The sequence below is a fragment of the Lissotriton helveticus genome, chromosome 2_1, assembly GCF_964261635.1.
Source record: "Lissotriton helveticus chromosome 2_1, aLisHel1.1, whole genome shotgun sequence".
NCBI lineage: Eukaryota > Metazoa > Chordata > Amphibia > Caudata > Salamandridae > Lissotriton > Lissotriton helveticus.
Genome location: NC_136059.1, coordinates 1562758568 through 1562784244, shown reverse-complemented (window position 1 = coordinate 1562784244; position 25677 = coordinate 1562758568). Strand labels below are relative to the sequence as shown.

Here is a 25677-nt window from a genome sequence, read left to right as displayed (position 1 = left end):
ATATTCTAAGGTAAGGAATCTAATACTAACTACTGTTTCTTACAGATATATCGTTACCGAAGGTAAGTAACTTGTTCATTAGGGAGCCAGACAACAGTACAGTTGGGCACTCAGGGCAGGGGTACGTGTCTCTTACCATGCAGAGGACTTTTCTGTCCCAACAGAAGCAAATGTGAAGCAAGAAAATATTACATTTTAAAATCCTTAATTAAATAGTAACTTTTCTTGGTGGGTTTGCATGGGAAGTAGAACTGAGCTAAAGCTCAATCAGACCCTAAAAAGTGACCTGAGGTGGATATTTAGCTCTGTTCTATAGGTAATGTGGACACGCAAGTGCATTCTGGACGTCACACGACCGCTACTCACAGCTTTTCTTTAAGTGCTTTGAGAATCTGTGTATGCCTCTGAAAGGTGAGAGCCCCAAAACATCAATGGTCTGTCCATGAACCACCTTAATCTGCATTACATTACGCTTATGCCCAATAATTTTACCTTTACATGAAGAGGAATACATACTGTAAATGCTTGTCCAGGCCAATAATTTCTCGGGGATTTAAATGAAGTGCATTTAAAATAGGTGGAATCTTATGACTTATTCTGCATCACAAAGTATGTATTTTTTCTCCAACAGAGAATAACTGTACGAAAGAGAACCCAGCAATAAAAGTTTCTAACAAAACGGATGAAATAGCAATTGCAACCATTAGTCCAGAAAGGCGGTAGGTTTCATTGTTCATATACACTGCTATTGGTATTTCAGAGGGTTCCTGGCTGCATCCTGTGCAGTTTGAGTAAATAGATTTGTTTTAATTTTACCTTGTAGTATTGGCAAAGTTTGCTGATTAACTGAACTATCCAACTCTGTACAACCAGTCTAGGTTTTCATCTGTGTCTCACATAAAAACCTGAACTATTTCCCCATACATTGTTCAAGTATTTGAATTTGTTCCATCTATTACTTTGACTCTCTGGTTAAACATTTCTAGTGTCTCATTTACATTATACAGGGATAGCGGACACTACCTCCGAAGGTAAGCAGTATATGTTGAATGTTCCCAACAATCCAGGGCCTCTCTGTGCTGGGACTGTCTATAGCCCAGCCACAGTGGGGCCTCACTGATTATTGATCAGTGCAAAAAAAAATCACAACTGCTGACATTCAGGGGGAAAAGTTTCCTTACACTGACATTGACTTACGTTAATTTTTATGGTTTCAAGGGATATTTCAAACAAGTCTGTTTTGATTGTGAAGCATTGGAGGCAATCATGCCAGTAGGTCCCTGCTGAGGATTCAGTTTTTTATTGTCCGCATTGTTTTTGATTGATTTCAGTGTACACATTTTTTTTAACTGCTTTTTGGGTATACTTCACTACAGATATTATTTGTAACTACCTCCATCTGTACACTGTCCATTTTAGTTAAAAATCTGCACAATCCGAGTGTCCACATTTTAGATGTTTCTGATTTATTATACTGGTTTCTACAACTGTGCCATAGTTGCACACTTGGGTTCTTCTGCTAATTAAATATATACTCAATGTGTTTTTTCCTTATAATTTATTAATGTATACATATTTCGGTTGGCACAAACCAGAAGCCAAAGAGTGTGTTTCCGCCCAAATCAAGTGACCAGTAATCACCACAAATTAGCTACGAATGACTCCACATTTAATTTGACCCTTTGTCACATAATATTTTTTTTTTTTAGCCTCTTGCCCATTTATGTGATATTCTTAGATAAAACTATTTTTGCAGCGTGAATCTTTCTGGATTCACTATGCTGTGCATATTCCGCAATCTGGTGGTTGGGTCCGGAATCGTAGTCTTTTTTCTCTTTTTTTTTTTTTGTCGTAGCCCAGGTGGGCGTCGACGTCCCACCATTTGGTGTACCTTCGGTGACGTCGGCGTGCTTCCGGCGGAAGCTACCACCCTTGGGCGCCATCTTCAGATTCTTTTTTCCGCCGTTGGGTCTGGATCGTCGCGTGAAGCTCCAGAAGTTTTTGGAGGAAAAAGGAGAAAATACAGCAAATCTTCAACGGTAAAGACCTGAGAACATCGAGAGAAGAAGACCTTTAGGACTGAGACGACGAAGAAAGGAGAAAACTTCGAAATCTTCGACGACCTCAGAGGAATGCGCACACAGGGGTCCCCCTGAGCGCAGGGATGTACAAGACGCCATTTAAATTCTGCAAGAACTGCCACCACAAGTTCGCACAAAAGGACCAGCACCCAGTCTGCAACCTCTGCCTGCCAATAGACCACGAGAGCAGGGACTGCAACGCCTGCTCCGTCTTCAAGCCGAAGACACTCCGAATTCGAGAAAGACAGAGGACAGCTCACCACACGATGCAGGACAAGGGCCAAGCGCCGACGCTTTACGAACTTGGCCTCTCCACCGACGATGAGGACAACATCGCCGAAGGACCAGATTACTTCACGGTCGCTGAGACCGATAAGAATACGCCTGATAAGGTAGGAGAGTCATCAACCCCGAAAACTCCCACAGGGCCTCGAAAACCTGAGGCAGACTCTCGAAAGTCAGAGCACAGAGCCTCGAAAGGAGCACCGGCGCCGAGCAAATCGACGACCGAAGCTGCATCCTCCGAAAAAGAGCCCAGCGGATCCTCCGAGAAGGACTCCCGGAGGCACAAGACCAGCGAAAAGCAAAGGTCATCGAAGCAAGCCCCCGAAAAAGGGACTTCGACTTCGATGTCGAAAGAAAAAGAGCCGAAGAGAGCTTCGACGACGACGCCGAAAAGAGCGGCCGAAACGCTCGACGACGAACAGGCCGCAGAAATGCAGAGGAAGAAGAGAAGGCTCGAGGCCGAAATGGAGAACATCCTTCAGAGAAAGAAGGACTTCGATGAAAAAATTAAAAGTTACAAGATTCCACCGAAGCCGGCACCGACCGTCGCTGAGGTTCAGGAGCTCGAGGAGTTAGACGTCGAAGAGCCGCCGAAAACTCCGGAACCTTCGGAGCACGAAGAGGAGGAGGACCTCTACTACACAGAAGGGGATTACGGGGAACAGCAGTCAAGCTACGGTTCAGTGCCGTCAGGACTAACCTCCTGCCAGAAGTGCATCAGCCGGCGGCTACCTCTGCGGTGCCACTGCTGTCTTTTAATGAGGCACTTTCTGACGTTCTTTTGGGCACCTGGCCCAGGCCCAACACGGGCTCCTGTGGTTAGGGATGTGGCCCGACGTCATCGCCCGGCCCCAGGCGACCCCATTTTTCTCTCCCAACACCCCACTCCTGAGAGGTTGGTTGTCCAAGTCTCAACGTCCCGGAGCGCATCCCCTTGCGCACCCCCTGACGGGGCTCGCCCCAGGCAGTCGGTTTCCACCTCCATACTACGGCCGACCACCTGCATTTGCTGAGGTTCTCCATCAATGTGCCGAAGTCGCACCGGATTACCTCTCAAACTCCTTCATCGGAGCGGTTCTGGACATGACGCAGTTTTGGGCCTATCCTCCCCGAACGGCGAGTCCAGGATATTCAGGCTATGATTCCGATCTTTCGGCCTCTATCCTGGGTTTCGGTCAGGATGACCATGAGGCTGCTTGGCCTCATGGCCTCCTGCATCCTGCTGGTCACTCATGCCAGATGGCATATGCGGGCTCTGCAATGGAACCTGAAGTTCCAGTGGGGGCAGCATCAGGGGAACCTGTCCATTAACATCCAGATCTCGGAGGGCACTGCACAGCAGCTGCAATGGTGGCTCATGAACCGACATTGGGTCCAGGGCAGATCACTCTCCCTTCTCCAACCGGAGCACACAGTAACGACGGACGCGTCCCTCCTGCTATGGGGGGGAACAAGGGAGAGGTGGAGATCAGAGGCCTCTGGTCTTCGGCAGAGTCCAAGCTTCATGTCAACCTTCTGGAGCTTCGGGCGATCTGACTTGCACTGAAGGCATTCCTTCCGTCTCAAAGGAAAAGTGGTGCAGGTGTTCAGACAACACCACCGCCATGTGGTAATGCAACAAACAGTGCATGGTGGGGTCGTGGACCCTATGTCGGGAGGCTCTGCGCCTCTGGACATGGCTAGAACAGCAGGGCATTTCCCTGGTGGTTCAACACCTGGCTGGTTCACTGAACGCCAAGTCATTCTTACGGCGCCGGACTGGGCTCGAAGAGTTTGGTATCCTGAGCTACTCGGTACGACAATCGATCCCCCGATCCGACTGTCTCTTCAGGAGGATCTTCTGTCGCAGCAGCAGGGGACGGCCCTCCACCCGAACCTGTAAAGCCTCAACCTCTTTACGTGGAGATTGAGCTGCGGCAGTTGATTCCGTTTGACTTTCCTCCTGAAGTCGGTGATGTCATTTTGGCAGCCAGGAGTCCCTCCACTAAGTTGGTATACTCCTGCAGGTGGAACAAATTTGTGGCATGGTGCTGTGGATCCCCTTTCTGCCCCTCTTTCAGAAGTTCTTCTTTTAATTTCCTTGGCCCAGCAGGGCTCTGCTCTGGGCACTATCAAGGCTACCTTTCTGCTTTTTCGGCCTTTCACAGGATCCCTGATCAGCTCTCTCTTTTCAAGTCCCCTGTTAAAAGATTTCTCAAAGGCATTACTCATCTTTTCCCTCCTTAATGCCACAGTGAGACTTGAATCTGGTTCTTACATATCTCCCTTTGAGCCTCTGCACAATTGCCCTCTTCGTCTGCTGACCTTGAAGACTGCTTTCCTGGTTGCCATCTCCTCTGCCAGGAGAGCGAGTGAGCTCCAGGCTTTCTTGTAAGCCTCCTTTTCTACCTGTCCATCCGGAAAAGGTTGTGCTCAGGACACGTCCATCCTTTCTGCCAAAGGTTGTCATAGCCTTTCACATCGGGCAGACCATCACTTTGCCCACCTTCTTTCCGCCTCTGCATCCCTCTAGAGAGGAAGAGAGGCTCCACAGTCTGGACCTAAAACGTGCGCTCTCGTTTTACTTGAACCGCACACAACAGTTCCGGGTGGATGACCAGCTCTTTGTTGGCTATGTTGGCACCAAAAAAGGTCTGGCTGTACACAAGCAGACTATCTCCCGATGGGTCGTCTTGTGTATTGAAGCCTGTTATTCTCTGGCTAAAATAAAAGCTTGGTTGGGGTGTGCGCCCATTCCACCAGGGCGACTGCAGCCACTACAGCATTGCAACGTGGTGTCCCCCTGCAAGACATCTGTCAGGCAGCTACGTGGGCCTCACTTCACACTTTTACTAAAGACTACTGCCTGGACAAGCAAGTCCTGAGAGACCACTTCTTTGGCTGTTCTGTTCTCCAAGACTTCCTGGTGTGATCTTGGTTCGCAGACAGGCCACCTGGGTTGGTATTACTGGGGTATCTATTCTAAGGTAAGGAATCTATCACTGTTTCTTTCAGATGCACAAGTTACCTTCAGTAACAATATATCTTTAGGAAACATTAGTAGTGATAAATCCCTTACCGCCCCACCCATCCTCCCAGTACTGCGAACTGAGTTCCATTGTTAAGGTCATCCATTGAGGGGCCCTAGTTTCAAGGTACCAGTGGTCAGTATCTTGCATGGCTCTGCGTTCCTGGCGCGGAAAGTAGTGTACAGAATTGACGTCAGCGCGCAAGGGTGGCGTTTAAGTAGCTGCCGCGACGTCATCTCAGCGACCACGACGCCAGATGTACTGCTGATGAGAACTTTCCGGATCCAGTCTGACAACTGGCAGTAATTCTAAGGTAAGGAATCTCACTACTAATGTTTCTTACGGATCTATAGTTACCGAAGGTAAGTAACTTGTTCATCATGTGCAGACTCCTAAGTTAATCCTTCTACAGCCATTATAAACTCCTTTATCGGATTGTCCTCGGACGTCTTAGGTTTCTGTTGACAATACCGCTATCTGCTGCCCTATTGCTATAAATGCTGTAAAATATACATAGATTGATTGATCAAGCTTTATGGCCCCATCTAAATGAGTAATTCTCTCACCTCATGCTATTTGCTTTATATTTTGTCATTCCGCCTCCTACGGAGTGTTTGTAGTGAAATCTCTCAACTCTTTTAAATCCCAAAAATGTTAATTCTTTGCACATTCATGGATACACTGTATACAGAAAGCAGCTGTTTTGTTTTGCTTCCTGCAGCAGCATATTTTAACACTTTGGTTGATTCAAAAATGCAATCCAGACGCGCTGGATTCTGCAGTGTTTAATACAATCAATTTAAAAGTGCCGCTCCCGCTAATTGGGTTTTATACAGAACAAATTTAATTCAAGTTTTCTTAGCATTTATTCCAGTATGGCATTGATAGTGTGATGCTGGTATATGCACTGTGTATTTTCCCTTTAAAATTTGACTCTATCGTACATTTTATGCACGTTTTCTTTGCAGGTGCCGTTCTGTGGAGTTGGATTTAAACCAAGCCCACTTGGACAATGGTCAAAAGAAAAAGAGCACCAAGGTTTTTGGAAGCCTTGAAAGAGGTCTGGATAAAATGCTGATGATGCTCACTCCAAGCAAAAGGAAAGGGTCGTCTAGAGACGGACCAAGAAAATTAAAGGTGAGATGTGTCTCAGTTGTTTACCTTGACATGGTCATTGAACTGGAGAAGGTCTATCGTTCTTGTGGGCGTGTCGTGCAGTGAAGTACCCCAGAGAGTTTTTTGCAATGTAAGAAAGTGTTCTTGTTTTTGGGCCTGTGATCGCCAACTTTCTGACATTAAAAATCAACGTTTTTAGATATGTTCAAAATATGCAATCTGGATTTTAAATTCGGACATTAGCTCCTGATGGACATATATACTTTGATATGGGACTGCCGCACAAGGTTATATTTTTCTCCCTCATACGGGTGAACACCAAAGAATACTAGAGACTGGTTGGAAGAGTTGCTTGCCGACATATAACCTGTGGCTGGGATAATAAAAAGATCAACAGGATAAGTTCATACTTTCTCTGAGGCAAACCGCCTTAGTTTCAGAACATTTAGTGGTGGGAAATTTGCGGGGTGGGACTCTTGAAAATTATTCAGCTGTTTAATAGATGGCATACATTGAAGGCACCAGTGCTGGAAAATTATCAAAGAGGCATCTGGTAGTCAACAGGCCGTGGTTGTGTATGAATGAACAACTAGGATAATTGTTACTTCTAATGAATACTTCTGACCACAGATTTCTCACTTGTGTAATATTACTAAGGCACCAGACTGCATCCATAAACTTTTCATAGCAGTGCTCCTGCGTTCGTTAGATGGTGCAGTGCAGCTCTGTCTTTATTTATTCAAAGTTTTATATAGCGCGAACAGGATCCTTACAGATATCAGAGCGCTTCACAAAGACAGGGTAGGGGCAGTAGAGATAATGGGAACAGTATAATAGTCAATAACATGGTAATAACATGGATAATAAAAACATACATAAAACCAATCCATATACAATCAAATAAGGAAGTAATATAGGACAGCACAAGTCATTGATCCCACTACAGAGGTGTTTAGGAGGATCAGTAAACCAACGTGTATCCAGTCTTGGTCGGTAGTAAGAGAGTAGCGTAGTAGTGCCCCCAACAAGTAGCGTATAGTGCCAAGGGATAGGGTGAGCAGTGACATGAAGCAATGCAGAGTCTCTGAACCAACCTCTATAGCGATCAGGAGATCTTGGCCAGAAGGATTGTTTTCACCTCTTTCTTGAAGAGTGCAGTGGAGGAGATAAGCCTTGTTTCAGGCGGGAGCGCATTCCAGATGTTCCATTCCAGGTGTTGGCTTTGTTCCACCTGGAAGTGACGTAGTGGAGCTGCATAGAAGTGCCACTCCTGCACAGATGTCTATTCCTTTCTTTCCATGCCTTTGAACGTTGCTCTGGAACTCCACTCCCTCTTTTGTCATTATTCAATGATTTCCCAGTTGAAATACAATGTAGAAGGAAAAAATGGCCCCACCTAAAACTACTAGTTTTGCAGCGTGAATCTTTCTAAATTCACTATGCTGTGCATTATTCCGCGGTCTTGTGGTTGGGTCCGGAATCGTAGTCTTTTCTTTGTTTTTTTTTTTTTTTTTTTCGTAGCCGAGGAGGGCGTCGGGGTCACCCCTCTGTGGGTGTATTTCCGGTGACGTCGGCATGCTTCCTGCGGAAGCTCCCACTCTTTGGCGCCATCTTCAGATTCTTTTTTACGCGGTGGGGTCTGGATTGTTCCCGTTTGGGCTCCAGACATTTTTGGGGAAAGTTGACGACGAATACGGAAATTGGACGAAAACAACTAAGAAGACTTCAAGAGACTTCATCAACCAAGGGCCGACGAAGGAGAAAACTTCGAGAACTTACACGCCCGTCGACGAACGCACGACCAGGGGGCCCCCTGAGCGCTCAAGATGGACAACACGCCCTTCAAGTTCTGCCGTAACTGCCACCACAAGTACGTGCAGAAGGACGAGCACCCGGTTTGCAACCTTTGCCTACCGGTCGACCACGGGAGCGAGGACTGCAACACCTGCTCCGTCTTCACCCCGAAGAACCTTTGTGTGAGCGCGAGGCAGAGGGTAGCGCACGCCACCCTGCAGGGCAAAGCCCCGACTCCATCCCTTCACAAACTGGGGATGTCTTCCGAGGAAGAGGACAACGCCGCCGCCGAAGACGACGGCTACACTAATACCAAGACTTCTGATAAGGTAGGAGACTCTACGGCCCCTAAACACCCGACAGACTCTGAGTCTCGAAAGAATGAGGGCAAGGCCTCAAACTTCGGCGTCCGCTGCTGTATCCAGGCCCAGCGGATCCTCTGAGAAGGAGTCCCCGGCGCCGAGGGCTGTTGAACAGCGAAAGTCGTCGAAAAACGTTCCCGAAAAGGATCGTTCGACGTCAAGGGAGAAGGACCCTAAGGCACCTTCGAGGTCGACGCTGACCGGAGACACGACATCCAGTTCGGCGACGAAGCCTTCGACACCGAGGATCAGCTCGGCGCCGAGCCAACCGCCGAAAAGAGCGGCCGAGCCATCCGACGCGGAACATGCGGCCGAGATGGAGAAAAAGAAAAGGCGCCTCGAGGCCGAATTAGAAAGCATCTTGCAGCGGAAGAAGGAATTCGACGCCAAGCTGAAGGTCTACACGATCCCCCACAAAACCAAGGCACAGGTTGTAGAAGTGGTCGAGGAGGAAGACTATGACGCCGAGGAACAGGCGGCTGACGTCTAGGAAACGGACCAGGAAGAGGAAGAGAGTCCCTACTATAGTTACAACTATGAGGAGGAGGAGGACAGCAGGACTGACCCCGGGTCTGCTCACTCTGAAACACATGATGTGGATTATCTGGATGTCGACACCTTAAGCCCAGAGGAGGTCATCGACACATATCCCTCGAGGCCCTCGCCGCCGGACGACATCGGGGCCTACAACTCGGTGATAAAGACTGCCGCAGCGGCATTCAGGCTAAAGCTCAACGAAGAGCAGCAGAAAGCAGACTTCCTTCTAGAGACACTGCTCACCAGCCAAACGAAGAGCCAATACCTCCCCATGCTCGACAGCGTCTTGGCTCAGGAAATGGAAGCATTCAAGGAGCCCGCAACATGCAAGGCGGTCACCCCCAGGACGGAGAAAAAATACAAACATTCGTCAAAAGACCCACCCTACATTCAGGGCACGGTCTCAGCAGACTCCATCATTACTGCCACAGCAAGAAAGAGGGCAAACGTGCCCACTACTTCTGGGCCACCTCCAGATAAGGAAAGCAAGAGGATGGACCTGGTGGGCAGAAGGATTGAACGGAATGCCGCAACCCACTGGCGCATGGCGAATTCCAACGCCCTGATCAACAGGCACATGTGCCAGATCATGGAGGAGCTCGGTCAGTTGGTGAAAGACCTGTCCCAAGATTCCAGGCAAAAGGCTGAGAAATTGGTGGAGGAAGGGAAGAACGCGGCAAATTCTTGCCTCAAGACTGCCCTGGATGGAGCAGACACCTCCAGCAGGCTCATGATGACGGGCATCACTGAGAGGAGACACGCCTGGCTCAGGATTTCAGGTTTCAAGCCCGAGGTGCAGCATAGCATCCTGAACACACCGTTCAACGGCGAAACCTTGTTTGGAGCACCAGTTGATGAGAAGCTCAGCCAACTGAAAAAGGATAACGAAACGGCAAGGTCCATGGGAGCATTGCAGTTTAGAGGTGGCAAAATGGGCACCCTGTCACGAAGACCCAGCGGGAGAGGTGGAAATCAGCTAGGTACATCACACCAGGCTTTCCAACAAACGCACCAGGCAGACACACAAGTTCAGCATGGTCAGCATAAGCATTCCTGGCAGTACCAGCCAAGAGGACGGTCCTTTCGAGGGAGAGGAAATGGACGTGACCAGAATGAAAGAGGGGGTCAGCAGCCCGCCTCTAAGTGACTTCAAAAAACTCTGTGTGCCCACCCACAGAAAGATCCCAGGGTGCAGCACGTACAGAGGGATCAAGCGTTACACAAACTAATCACTTATGACCACATAACACCAGTGGGAGGAAGATTAAGATTTTACCTCCAAAAATGGAGAGAAATCACATCAGACAAATGGATTCTCAACATCTTCCAATTTGGATACTGCATAGAGTTGGAGGGGAGGCCAACAAGCAGAAAACCAAAAAGAAGACCACTAGTAAACAAACCACTAGAGCGTCTTCAGGAAGAAGCAAAGGAGCTCCTGCAGAAGCAGGCCATAGAACCAGTACCCTTCGGGGAAAGGAACAAAGGTGTATACTCAACGTACTTCCTGGTACCAAAAGTAGACGAAACTATGAGACCCATTCTGGACCTAAGGTTCCTGAACAGATTCATAAGAACGCAAAAGTTCAAAATGACCTCCCTGCAAGAGGTGCTCCCGAATTGCAAATCGGGGACTTAATGGTCACAATAGACCTCAAGGATGCCTACCTACAAATCCCAATGAACAGAAAGCACAAGCATATGCTCAGATTCACCATCGGAGAAAACCACTACCAGTTCATAACACTAGCCTTCGGGCTAAAATCAGCCCCAAGGGTCTTCACAAAGTGCCTCGCAGCGGTCGCAGCACACCTACGAAGGAAAGGAATACACGTATATCCTTACCTGGACGACTGGCTAGTAAAAGCAAACTCATACCAGAGATGCAAGCGGCACGCACAAACAGTGACGACCACGCTCATAAACCTGGGGTTCTCCATCCATTGGAAGAAATCCTAAATGGAACCGGAACAAGTGAAGATTTTCCTGGGAGCACAGATCAATACCTTACAGGGCAAGGTGGTCCCCAGCGAGAAGAGGGCGAGAGCGCTAGTGAAAGAAACTCGGCTCTACCAAAAGGGGCAAGCTCGGACAGTGAGCACTGCGAGCAAGATCATGGGCATGGTGGCATCATGCATCCACCTAGTACCAAATGTACGGCTCCACATGAGACCCATTCAAGAATGGCTACAGGAGCAATGGTCACAAGCTACAGGTCGTTGGAAGATCTAGTGGTTGTAACGCAGTCAGTGCAGAAGGATAATGACATGGTGGAACCTGGGGAAAGCCTCTAACGCCCCCAACACCCCCAACACCAACAGTGACCATCACCACAGACGCATCCCTGAAGGGATAGGGCGCTCACATGGAGGAACTCAAAGTGAGAGGACTGTGGACGCCAGCTGATGCGACCAAGCACTTCAATTACCTGGAATTGAAGACAATCTTCCTTGCATTGAAAGCTTTCCAAGCGAGGCTGTACAAACACAAGGTATTGATACAAACAAACACCACAGCAATGTTCTACATCAACAAGCAGGGTGGGACACAGTCAGCCATGCTTTCAAAGCTAGCACAGGCGATAGACCTGCTAGCCATACACCTACTAGGGAAGGACAACGTACAAGCAGATTGGCTCAGCAGACCGACATCGGCATCCCACGAGTGGGAGCTCCATGCACAAGAGACAAGGTGGCTGTTCAACAGATGGCGAACACCATCAGTGGACCTTTTTGCCACACGCCAGAATGCAAAATGCCAAAACTTCGCATCCAGACAGCCCGAGGAGGGATCCCTGGGGAATGCCCTATGGATAGATTGGTCCGGGACATTTGCTTACGCTTTTCCCCCGATACCGCTGATGCACAGAGTGCTCAGCAAATGCAGAACGAGCAACATGACCCTGATACTGGTCACACCGCAGTGGGCCAGACAGACATGGAACTCGCAGATCATGGAGATGACAGTGTGCACCCCACAGATTCGGCAAAAGAAAAGACCTACTCTCCATGCAGAACGGAGAAGTGCTGCACCCAGAACCAGAGAGCCTGAACCTGGTGGCATGGCTCCTGAGGACATAGAGTTTGCACATTTAAAACTACCAGAAAGCACCCTGAGGGTTCTTCGGGAGGCACGAAGACCCAGCACTCGAAAGTGCTATATTGCGAAGTGGAAAAGATTCACAATGTGGTGCAGAAGAGAAAAGCTTCACAATAAAATGAAGGACTCCACAGTGCTTAGGTACCTCACGCACCTGCTGGAGAGGAACCTTAGTTCATCCTCGCTAAGAGTTCACTTGGCAGCGATAGTCGCTTACACAAGAGGAGAAACGTGCAAGAGTTTCTTCACATCACAAGTGGTGAAAAGATTGCTGGAAGTAGCGAAGAGGATCGCACCACCAAACCGGGTGCCACCACCTGCACGTAACTTGAACATAGTCCTAACGGAACTCATGAAAGAGCCTTTTGAACCACTTCACAAAGCCACCCTAGAGATGCTAACAATGAAAACAGCTTTCCTGGTTGCAATAATGTCCTTACGCAGAGTAAGCGAACTTCAGGCACTAACGCTACAAGAACCCTACATACAAATACACAATAATAGGGTTGTGATGAGAACAGACCCACACTTCATGCCAAAGGTGGTGTCCAAGTTCCACATGAACCAGTCTATACAGATACCGAGTTTTTTCCAAAAACCAGCCACTAGCGCAGAGCGAGCTCTGCACACCCTGGACGCCAGAAGGGCAGTCATGCACTACATTGAGAGAACGAAGGGACACAGGAAAACAAAACAGTTCTTTGTGTCATTCGCCAACAGTTTCATGGGAAAAGCAGTAACCACATAGACCATTGCACGATGGATCGCACAAACAATACAGCTCTGCCACAAGCGAGCAGGACAAGAACTAGCAGAGGGGACACGTGCCCACTCCACTAGGAAAAAGGGTGCTACAATAGCCTTCCTGGCTAACACATCCATAGAAGACATATGCCTGGCGGCAACATGGGCTTCGGTGCACAAAGCACTACTGCGTGGATATATAGATGAACAGGGAAGCACAAGTCGGACAAAAGGTGCTTCAACACATATTCAATAACCAAAACTCATCTTCCACACAACCACCACAGAAATGAGAAACCGCTACAAAATCTATGCACGGCATAGTGAATCCAGAAAGATTCACGCTGCAAAACGAATAGTTTTCTTACCTGTCGGTATAGTTTTGCAGCTTGAAGATCTTTCTGGATTCACTAGCGAACCCATCCACCTCCGCCAGAAAGATGAGGCTGGAGAGGGAAAAGGTGGTTAAAACAGAGACAATACTAAAACTAAACACCTTCAAGTTAAAAGTAAAAAATGACTTAATGGAACATTGCCATAACTTCGGAAAGAGAACAAACACGGAAAAAAAAGAATCCGAAGATGGCGCACAAGAGTGAGCTTCCGCAGGAAGCATGCCGACGTCACCGGAAATACACCCACAGAGGGGTGACGCCGACGCCCACCTGGGCTACGAAAAAAAGAAAGAAAGACTACGATTCCGGACCCAACCACAAGACCGCGGAATAATGCACAGCATAGTGAATCCAGAAAGATCTTCAAGCTGCAAAATTATACCGACAGGTAAGAAAACTATTCGTTTTAAACCCTGCTGTGACTGTTGAAAATAGATGTCTTTAACGGACCGACGCACGGTGTGCCTTTGGTATTTGAGCTTGGGGGCACAACTCCGATTCACGCATATACTGCGCCCTCATGCACCCAAAGGAAATCTAGGACCATGAGGCAGTAATATGTCGCTGAACATAGGAAGAAGTCAAAGACCTGGTGTAAGTTCAGCTCCCTCGAGGACGTGGACCCGCTTCCAAGGCAGATGTAGGCGTACGGTCAAAGTCCTACAGTAAGTTGAAGTCCAGAGGGGAAGTGGGACTGTACCCCATGCCACTTCTCCCTGTCTAAAGAAGTCTCAATCTAAAGAGGTTACAAGGGCATTAAGGTGTCACTCTATCTCAATCCTGATGTGACCCAAGTTCCCCGGGCCATCCCAGATGCCACAGCAAGTTATGCTGTGCATTTTGACGGTCTTCTAGCTGTCTGGCGTGCTCCCACTCCCAAGTTGATAGCATAGACCGCTGCTGCGATATGTCTTTGTGGTCGAAGTCAAAATCAAGGAGGAAACCTAAGAAGGCAAAGCTGGACTGTAGCCCATCCTGCCACTCTGAATCTAAAGAAAAGTTTCAAGGGCATTGAGGTGCCACTTTATCTCTCTCCTGTCCTCGATTGAGGAGCGGATTCAAAAATGTATCCCAATGTGCCCTTAGCTCTCAGAGTGGTCAGCGACTCTGCAACAGATTGAGGCCTTTAAGAAAGCTGTGCTGTTCTAGCTCCCTCTTGTGTGCCATTCAGCCCCAAAGATCCGCAAGGGCCTCCAGTCAGGTTACAGCTGGCAGAACCGTCCTGTCACCTGAGTCCCTGGAACCATCTCTGCTGCTTCAGACTCCAGTGCCGATTCCACTCTGGCTCCAAGACCTGTACCGGTCCCTCTTTAAATGACTCAGTACCAATGTTGCAGGAGGGGAGGTACAGAAGGTGGGAGTCCGTCACCATCCCCGATGTCAGACCCCTAGCTGAATCCATCTCCAGCCCTGACTGAGATCACGCTCCAGCTCAACCGGTTACTGTATAGCCTGATTTTGACAAATTACCTCTGCTACCACGGTCTGACTTTGACAAGAGTTTAATGCCTTGCAGAGAGGATAATGATGAAGAAGCGGATGACCTAACCCGTGCCTATTTGTTTTGCCCCCAACCCTACCGCCACCCCCACATTGCTCTTTTGCAGGTGTCTGAACATAAAGCTCGAAGATTCAGAATTGGGCAGTTTCAGACCAGGCCGAGAAATTTAAATACTGGCAAGCTTGTGAATGTCTCGTCTTGCCACTCACAAACTTGTCCTTCACATGACCGCACATAAGATTCCAAATGCAAAGATTTTAGAGAATTGTATTTGTTCTTGCATCCCTTCCCTGCTTTTCCAGAAACCTCTCAGTATGAATGATTGCATACAGCATAAGTTAATCCATGTCCACACATAAAAAGTGATTGGAGGAATGCTTGCAAATAGTTTAACCACTAGCAATCTTTCAGGGTGTTATTCCGACCCATCTTTTTTGACCATCATGCAACCTCAGACTGGAACCAGTCATACACAAATCAGCTCTTTTTCTGCTCCAATGACCAAAGCCCAGCCTGATCTACCATACCAGGTCCTATCTAAACCGTAACACAAACAGCCCAAGACTGGTTTGAGACTTTTTGTGTCTCTTCAGTTTGGGTGCAGCTTGTTTCCATTAGCTCAGTGAGCACTGGGCACTACTGGGTTAAATGTCTTTTGCCAAATCTTCAGCTGTCAGGTTAAACCAGTCACGAGAAGCCAAACTTTCCTAACTTTGGATCCACCCTGATTTAGAAGGACTTCCAGCCTCAAACGTCCTATGCATAAAATGTGATAAAGAGTAATACTCTTCAATTACACATCAGCAGGCCACATAACTCTCACTTTTTAGGAGGGACTTGAACCACCAGTTTTCCAAGGAACTTGCATACGCTGCTTTCATTGTTGGTACAATTTTAAATGATTTTCTCAGTTAAATGTTTCTTTTGCTTGCACTGTTATACTGTTAGCCCAGCTGACAGGCTTTTCCCTTTTTTTCTTTCTGATGGATGCATGCTCCAGTAGATTTCTCACTTTTTGAATACTCTTTGCAGTCTCCAGACCACCTGAAATATTTTTCCCAGTAATGAGTTCCAGCAACGCCAGGTGGCGCCATGCAGTTACAGGCATGATTGCACTTCCTGGCTCAACATCACTGCCATATATTACATCAGCATTAGACTAATGCCAGTCTGTTTTCTGAATCTCATCAAAGTAGTCTAGAACTCTATCAAGGTGTCTTACCTGCAAAATTCTCGATTTTCAACTGCAGCTAGATCAAATGTCTCCTCAAACTGCCTCCAGTTTCAAACCTTGCAGGCAGTGCAGCAAAATCATGTCCCTTTCAGACCACCACCCGACTGTATGTGGCATTTAAGGTTGAGAGGAGACCTTGTGCCTTTATGCACCCAAAGACATTTAGGGTTGCAAGGACAAGGTATTTTGGCAAGGGCCGCCAGGCAGGTTTCCTCTACCCAAAGTTAGTCCTATTTGATTAAATGTTCTCCTAAGAGATCGTCACAAGAAGCACAAAAAGCACCATGCAAAGGCGAAGACCTCAAGTTCCTCAAGGAAGCAGTCTATCTCTAGACCATTCGGAGTCTCAACAACGTTCCCTGAAGCCAGACACTTTTTCAATTTTACTCAGACTCCTGGTGTTTAAGGAGGAGAGACTTGAGTTCCCTTGGGCCTTCAGCTGTCCCCACACAGGTCCGTTCAGCAGGATTGACATTTACAGTGGCCATGACCAACACTACAGCTTAAAGGCTTTTGGCTTTGGTGCCTGAGGTGAAGTTGGGAAACTAAGGAACAGGTCCTTGTCCATTTGGGCACTCCCATGCCCCTCCCTCCTGCTTCCCAGCACCTATGCCGAAGTAGGTGATTGCGCAGGGTATGGAGCTGGCTCCGATGCCAGCCGTGCAGTTGATAGAAAATGGTGCTGTTTCATGCACAACAATAATTATTTCAATGTTATCTGAGCACCTTTCCATGGCCCAAGGATTTCGGAGGATTTCTTTTTTTGGTTCAGATTTTGATACTATGGAAGATGAAGACTACAGATATACAGAGCATGACAACCCAGAAGCTGATCTCTTCTGATGGATACTTCTAACTACAAGTTCCACAACTTAGACCTATTACCCAAGTGTCCAACTTGATCCAGAAACTTGTCTTCAGCACTCCTCCTGCATGCTGCTAGTTGGCGCTCGTTTTGGCTCTGCACTGCCCCAGAAGCGGAGCGGTATGCCATCTCCATACCTACATACACATCAGTTCCTTTGTTTCCATGCCTTCCAACGTGGATTTAGAGATCTGCTCTCAATCTTGTTGGTATTACAATGGCTTCTAAAATAAAATCCATTGTGCTATGGAACTAAGAGAATGTCCTGTAATAGCTATAGAATACCTATGTCTGTCCCAGACCGGCATGAGGTGTCTCTGGTGTGTAGGTTTCTGCCTACGACTTGAAGTTGAGTGATACATGTACCCTCATGCACCTAAATGCGATCCGAGACCAAAGAGTGAATTAGTATGTTGATGAACACAAAAAGCCCCAGCCTTCATGTAAGTCCCGCTCCAAGTCATGGGCGTGGACTCTGCCCTGCTCCCAAAGCCGTGTCCGTAAGCTGTCAAATTTGCCCTCAGTCATCAAAGTCCATTAGTCAGTTTCAAGCACAAACTTATAACAATGGAGCTGGACTTGACCCATCCTGCTATTCTGGACCTAAGAAGATGTGAGGGTGTTGCAATTTCAGTTGTTCACCTTCGAGGCCTCCTGTCGGTGAGCTGATTCCTCAACTGATCTTGTTGTGTAAGGAGTTTTCTGGGTTATTGATGATCCTACAGAAGGTTGAAGCCTTCAAGAAAAATGTTTTGTGTGGGCTACTGGTGTCCTCTGGTGTGCCTTTGGACTCTGGGGAACCACAGTGGCCCCCAGTCAGGTTTCCACCGGTGGACCCTTCTATGGTGCCTTCTTTTCCCTTGAAATCCATTAAGGGCCCTGTACTGACTCCATTACAGATTGCGGTGCTGGATGCAAGCCCTTCTACATAGAGGCCAGTAAAAAAAGACAGATTCCAGAAAAGGATGCAACACTGATCATGATGCCAGACACCGAACAGACTTCAGCTCAATGTTTTGTTCAGAGATCAAAAAAGCAAACTGTCAGTCACAAACTGTCAGTCATGCACCCTGGTTCTGACCCCAGAGCATTATCTTTTTGACTCTACCTCCGAGCAAGGAATACCCCTAGATGTGGATGGATGGTCACTTGCTTGAAGCATGTTCCTGCCCACCTGTAAATGGGCAGGTGTCCAGATGTCAGACAGGCTCCTAGAGACCCTGATTTTCTTACCAAACATCCTGCTCCAGAGAACCTTGTGATTCAAGCCTCAAAAAAGTAAAGAGAATCCCAACTCATTCCCCACCACTCCGTAAAGGCAATCCAAGAGGATTAAGACTTTTTGCAAGTGTACACATACATACCCAGTGGGACATGGCCAGCGAGATCATCCCTGCCACCCCAGGAGACCTTAGGACCTCTTTGCCTCAAACCATTCATGATGAAAACACAATCAAATAGATTCTCTACGCTGGTCTATATACTATTGTTTGCCTTGGAAGGGCATTCAGCACCAGTGTGTGCACGCTTTTTTGACACTAATGGATGTACTCCAAAAGCCTCACTCATTAACAGCATGCACGCTAGCGGTTTTCCCGCTGCGCGCTGCGATTTTGAAAAACCCGCGTTACGCGACGAGCTCAGCTCGTCATCCGCGTAGCGCAGGTTACGCCCATGACGAGCTGAGCTCGTCATGAGCGCCGAAGGGGTTAATATGTCCTTTGATCCGTCATCCCTTTTTGAGGAGAAGGTAGAGTCTACATTGGAGCTGTTAGAAATGGTGTTCTCTAGTTGGTAGGTTGTTACGCTGTCCAAGTAGGGACCTTGATTCCTAGTCAGGATAAGGGAGTTCCATTCCTAAAATAACACCTGCTCACCCCCTTGGTAGCTTGGCATGAGCAGTCAAGCTCATCTCGGAGGCAGTGTGTGAAGCATTTGCATATAACCAACAGTAATACAGTGAAAATACTACAAAATGGCACCACACCAGTTTTAGAAAAATAACCCATATTTTATCTGTGCAAACAAGACTAAAAACGTTATAAATACACCATATAGTTCTTAGAAATCTCAATAATCAAAATTAGACTTAAAATACAGTTCCTTGAAGTCGATAGTTCAGTCCGGGGCTATCACTGCGTCGTGAACAACCAATCCAAACAGTTCTGGCAGACCGCATGTTGCGAGTCCGCTACAGTTTCGGGAAGACCCGTAAAACAGTACCTTTAGAAATGCAGGGGGTCAGCGACCTCTCAGTGAACTCTGAAGAGCTAGCTTCAGCAGGCATCTGTTCCGGAGGTTGGTGCAGAAGTCGTCGGGCCCTTGAAGTCACACGCGTTGCAGATCGTACTCCTCACGGTTGAAGTCTGGAACACCGATGTCGGGGCTGCGGTGCGAAGTGCAGCGATGTGGTTTGCGGTGCCTTCAGGTCGCGTGTTGGCAGCAGCTCAGTGATGGTCGTCCAGTGGCATCTGTGGGGTCAGGGTTGCCGTGCAAAGTGATGCAGTGCTCGTCGCTGTGCTGGCAGGTCACAGTGTAAGCAGCAGCAGCGTTGCAGTTGCTGTAGCGCTGTCATCGGCTGACAAACTGGAGTCCATCGTGTCGGTAGGCGAAGGCTGCGGTGTGGGATGAGGGTGGTGCATCATAACTTAAGAGCAGTGTGTCGTGTAACTTACGAGCAGTGACCTCGAATCACGATGCAAACAGCGGTGTCGTGGTGGAGCACCATCTGGGATACCAGGGAAGAGTGAAGGGAGGCGTTGCGAAGTGAGGTGCACACAGGTTGAGTTGCAAGTTGGCGGCAGTGAGACCAGGGTTGCGATGCTAAGCGCAGCAGTGCCCTTTGTTGTGACTTGCGGACACGGAGACAGCAGCGGTGTCAGTGACGGTATCAGGTTGCTTTTCCCTCTGTTGCAGCACAAACCACACAGTTCCCAGTGCTGGTAGCAGATCAACTTGAAGTTTTTCATGTTCATGACTTCATGAACAGGGGGCAAGTTCTACCTCGAGCCTTTGGAGAAACTCAAAGTTGCAGAAAGTTCAGTTCAGTCCAGTCCTTTCTCTACCCAAGACAGAAGCGGCCACTGCAGGCCCACATAGCAAAGTAGTACTTCCTCCTCCCAGCTTTCCAACTCTTCTTGTTGGCAGGTTTCGGAGTCCAAAAGAGTTCTAATATTTTGGAATCTGGGCAATGTTTAAACCACATTTCCCAGATCTCCTTTTATTTTTTTATTTTTTTTCACCCTAGCAAGGTCTTGCAGTTAGCACCCTTGCAGGTTGTCAGTCCTTTCGGCCTTTCTATGTTTATTAGACCAGCTGTCATTGTTTAAATCACCTGTTTATTAATGTTTTGACAAGAATATTCAGTCCCAAGCTATTTGTGATTAAAACAGTGGAACCTGAAGTAGGTCTTTGATTTTTCCTATATGTATGACCTTGGAGGTTCGCTGCATCTCTTCACTTACAAGAGTTTCGTCTTAATTTTGATTGTCAGGTCATCACTTCTGTGATCTTCAGGCACTTGGTGCATCTGCCCTACACCACATTTTTCTGGACAAGTTGGTGCTGCAAACTCTATCCGGATCCTTACCAAGAGTTATGACTCTTCTGTTTTGGGCATTCCATTACTCTGCCAGCATTCTTTGCTCCCTGTCACTCCCTGACCAGGTACATCCGCCCCACCCTTACCCTGTCAGGCCGTCACATTGCCTGATTAATCACCACTGCCCTGCACCTGGCTCCCACTGAGACAGGAAATTCAATGCTGGTAGGCAAGAGGAACTGAGTGATCAAGCCAGCAGAGGTTTATCGGTGGAGCGGCCTGGCTGCAGCGCCAACACTGCGTCCAGAGGGTCAAACTGGAGGGATGTGTAGATGGCCAGACTAGGTTCTGGTGCAGATTTCCTCCCTCCGTGAGCTCCCCTGCCTTCATAGCCTCTCACATCTTTGACATCAGTGACTTCTCAACCATTCGCTGACCTCTGGTGCCCGCTGGCGCACCTTTGCTTTGGTTCACTTTGTCTATTAAACATTTGTCTACCAACCAACCGCAGCTTAAATGTAGAGGCCTCCTAGCCTTCGCAACATCAGAATGCTCAGAAGTAACTACCAGGTCGCTGCAAGGTTGCAGCAGAGGGGAATGCTTCACTTGTACTCGCAATCAACTCTGACAGAGAGGGGCCCCGGGAACCAGCGGATGTTGTTTGAAAACCAAATCTGCCTCTGCAAGCATGTCCTGTGTCCCCAGTGTCCCCTATGCCAACTCCAACCGGACTCCTCGCTCATTACTTACAAACTGCACATGATCCATTTTCCACATGTGGCAAAAGTGCATAATCGCTAAAGAGTACAGAATACTTCTTGTTTCAAAACACTACACTGGCTGCCAATATGTAAGAGGGCACAGTTCAAGCTTCTCTGTCACACATAAAGGTATTTGCATGACTCCGGCCATCTGCTCCTTAGAAATAGGATCGAATTTTATCAACCTACAAGAAATGTAAGATCATCCAGCTTGACCTTAGCTAACGTTATTAAGATCAGGAAGGCCAGAGCGGGTGGCCCCTCTTTTACTTATATGGCAGCCACTCACTTAAACTTGCTCCCCTAGACATTCGATGCACTGAGGACTATTTCATATTCAGGAAAAAGCCGAAGACATGCTCTTCCCTGAATAATGTAGTTTTGACTTCCATGTTTACTTCAGCTTAAATCAAATGAAGGTTACTAGCGCCATGATATTTCTGTGGAGATAAATGTCTGCACTCTTATGAAAAACTTAAAAGAAATAGCAGCCTGGACCAGCCCCCAGAATCGTCCTCCTATCCAACTGAGAGGCACAGGACTCGTTCCTGCAAACGGCTGCGTGGGGTGGTCCAACGTGCGTACGGCCTTAACGAAGGGTTAACATCTCTCCCCAAAGATTCACATTATCAACACCAAAGCATGGAAGGGGAACTGTCGCTAAAATCTACACCAATCATCTTGCTTCTCATATTGTTCAACCTCAATCAACAAGCATAAACGCAAACAGCGCAACGGATTTAACTATGGCAGAGGTAACATCTGAGTAACCTTTTACCACAACATGAATCACAAATCGAAAAAACAAAGCCAAAGCCTTTCAAAGTATTCGATGCAATAAAATACGAACCCCCTGGGGCACCTCAATCCGCTCGCATCATTTATCAGTGCTTCCTAAGATGCAAAGGCCAAAGCTCTGTTATGGCATTCATCCAAAATAAAAATGGAGCTTCAAGTTTACCTTTTACAGTCATTGGCCCTCTTTCTAGCAGATCTAAGCACCAAGCTGGATTCTATGGAAGCTGAAATTCAAGTAGAGGTGGAAGGAGGGTTGTGCCTCCATCATTGTCAAAATGTAGTTACTCCCAGAAATTCTATCTTATCTGGTCGTCACCATCAGAAGTGCGTCCGGAACATCCATAAACAAGCACCCAGCAGTAAATCCAGAATGTACGGTAGAGAAAAAACTCTAGGTCGAACAACTTAACATTGAGGGCATGGGAAGGCTTTTAAGAAAAAGAGGAAATGCAATCACAAGCTATCCTTAAACTAACAATATCCTAACTCCGACAGCAGTACATACAACATCACTCTGCTAGCTGAAGGTGACAACAAGCAGGTAGATTTCCCTCCAACCCAGACCACCCAGCTACTCTCTCATAGAGAAAAGACTTAGAAAATCTCTTAAGAAAAGCCCATTAGCTAATAAAAAAAATGTTTTTAAGTAGCCTACCGTTAAATGCCGCAAACCTCTCAAATTGTGAGTTAAGTGCAAAACAGTCTTTCTGTATCCAATATTTGGCCCCAGGTAGGGCCCAGTGAACAACCCGGGAGCCATTCCATCAAGGCTAACCCATGAGGCAAACATCCACTCTCCCCCAACTAAGAGAAGAATGGACACAAGCACCCAAGTTGAATCTAACCGAGTCATGCACAGAAACCCCTGAGTCTCAAGGAACCAACACCAGTAATGCTTCCACATTTAGATCCAACCATTCAACCCTATTGGTTCCATGGTGAGCCCCGCCACACCTTCAACCTGGGGATCCAAATTACCTAACCGGCCACCTGGACTCTGTAAAAGTCCATTAAAAACCAATAATTCAGACGCTCCAGGTGACATCTCGAAGTTAGTGTTAACCCCGTGCTACAACACAAGGGGCCACTAATGACATACTAAATAGGGGAACATCTTATGTCTATTCAAACACGTCCCACCTTTTTCCCATTTGTGCGCTGAAGATCTTGACTGGGTTATGTTACAAAGACTCATTGGAGACACTTATGGTGAGTCAACCATTGTAGGAATTCGCCAACAATCGTAGGAATTCGCCAACAATCCCATAACATAATGTTAAAGGACGCAAGTCTATTTGCAGAATGGGGGTAGAAGTCGAGAAACAACTTGAGAAATACCCTCATGTGCTTATGACTCTGCCCTCAAAGCAAGGGGCATACACCATACTAAGAGGCACAACCTACCCATGAACACCAATTTGGACATGGCAAAGAAAAATCCTTCACCAAATCCTGTGTAAACCAGCACAGGGTGGTGCACTTCCAGGCTGCGACAAATGACTGGGGATCGTTGGCCCGGTCTTTAACAAGTCAACTCATCTATATTATTCACATGGAAATAGGAAGTTTTCAGATGTGTCCGCCCTCAGTTAACAATAATTTCATGGAACTTGGTGGGAATCAATAAAATTAAGGAGTTTAAGACTCTCTGAACACATGGGACATTCTCTACCTCCAGGAGACTTGGGACACAGGCACAAGTCTCTGCCAAGAATCTAGGAATGTTTGTCACCCAGCCATTAAAAGTAACCTCTTCGGTCGCCCTTCAGGATGTCTGTCTATGTGAAAAATGACCGCAAACTAGAAGTTACAGCAATTAGTACCGACCTGCCAATGCTGCAATACCTGCTCATCAAAGGCCTAAGATTTCATTACAAATTACACTCACTGCTGCTTCTAAATGGCTTTTTCAATGCAGACAGAAACAAAAAAGGAGGCTCTACAAGAGCCAATACCCAACTCATGAAGCCATTCAATTGGGCTACTTCAGCATTCAGGGTGTAAGTAATTTGACGTCGCCTAGCTGCACACAGACCGATATAGCCCTTCTCCAGAGCCTCATCAATGCCCACAAGCTAGTCTCCATGCAAAACTCTCAAAGAAACGAGTGAGCTGCCCCAGGTATCTGATCGAGACTACTAGCCGCAGATTCCTTAACGTAGAATAGAATTATCCCCAGGCGTGAGACTGGATCCGGATTTTTTTTTGCCACCACATCCCTGCACGCCAGGGTGGCGTCATCACGCGCTTCCCCTGGCGCTGTCCGCGTACGTGACATCAGCGAGGTCACATAAGTCCCACCCTGGCGCACCTACATCAGTTTTTTCCTTTTCTGCACTCAACGTGGTTCTGGTTTGTGCTCCTGGCCTGTTTCGGGCCTTTCGCTTGTTGCGTGTGTGTAGGAACAGTGTGCGAATGCCTTCGGGCTTTAAGACCTGCTTGTCTTGTGCGCGCCAGATGTCGGCGACGGATCCTCACACCATCTGCATGTGGTGCTTGGGAGAACACCACGACTCTGATTGTGAGGCGTGCCAGCAGATGAAACCGAAGTCCCGGCAGGAGCGCTGGATGAAGCTTCTGTCAGCCTGCATGTCCAGATCGGCGTCGTCTCCACGCCCGGCCCCTGCAGAGGGTTGCAGCAATAGATGCTTCAACATCGTGTTGCGGTATGTCCCCGAGGGCTGGTTCCCAGCCTGTTGGGGGCGAGGGCTCGCAGCGGTGGCCTTGCCAGAGGCCGAGGTGACGCTGCTTAGGCACCTGGGGTTGCTGGCCCTGGCGGCGCCACAGGGGCTGGTGGAGGGCTCTTCTCATCCCGTCACGGGCCTAGGCTGGTGGGGGTCCCCGGGTCCCTCTTGCTCCTCCACGTAGGGGGCTGCCTCGTCGGTTGTCGGGTCGACTCCTTTCTGGCGCCATTCCTTCGCCGCCCCGCCTCTGGCCCAGCCTCGGTCTCCTGCGCTGTGGTAGAGGTTGTTCCGGCGTCTTCCCTCTGCGCCGGATGACGATGAGCTGCCTCAGATTGCAGACTCTACGGCGCCAGGCTGACGTCAGGTCGTTGACTCGTCTTCGGATGCCTCCTCTTCTCCAGAGGTTCGGCACTTGTTGGTTTTGTCCTCCCTGGAGACGGGCCGCTGTGTCGTCTTTTTCCCCCGGTGTCGTCTAAGGACTGCTCCTTGCCGTCTTCGCCGGAGATGCCGCAGGTCCCGCACTCCTCGGTCCCTCTTCCTCCTTTCCAGACCTGGCCCTTCCTTCCTCCTGTTGGCTTGGAGGACAGCTGCCTCAGCTTGCTTTCTCCTCCGCGGGGCCTGCAGAGGCGGGTGCTGCTTTGCTCGCGCTGTTTCCACGGCTGGGAATATTGCGCATGGGTGATCCAGCTGCCCATTTTCCCACAGATCATCTTCTGGAGGTCCTCCATCGGGGCTCTGGTGGTATTCTTCTCTTCTGGGGGCTTGAGGTCGCCCCGCCACGGGGGACACAGTGCCCCAACATCTTCTGCACCACCACCATCCGGCGCCATGGGATCCGGTGTGTCTTTCCCTCCACCCTTCTACCAGGGGCC

General features: G+C 48.2%; 1 protein-coding gene across 1 annotated transcript in view; it reads left to right on the top strand.

Moving 5' to 3' along the window:
- The window catches only part of MELK (maternal embryonic leucine zipper kinase), a 281942-nt gene that overhangs the window by 242927 nt on the left and 13338 nt on the right, over positions 1 to 25677 (top strand). Inside the window, exons 15-16 of the mRNA XM_078676533.1 lie at positions 632 to 719; positions 6343 to 6511. Of these exons, the coding sequence (XP_078532659.1) occupies positions 632 to 719; positions 6343 to 6511 (257 nt within the window). The remainder of the gene's footprint in view (positions 1 to 631; positions 720 to 6342; positions 6512 to 25677) is intronic.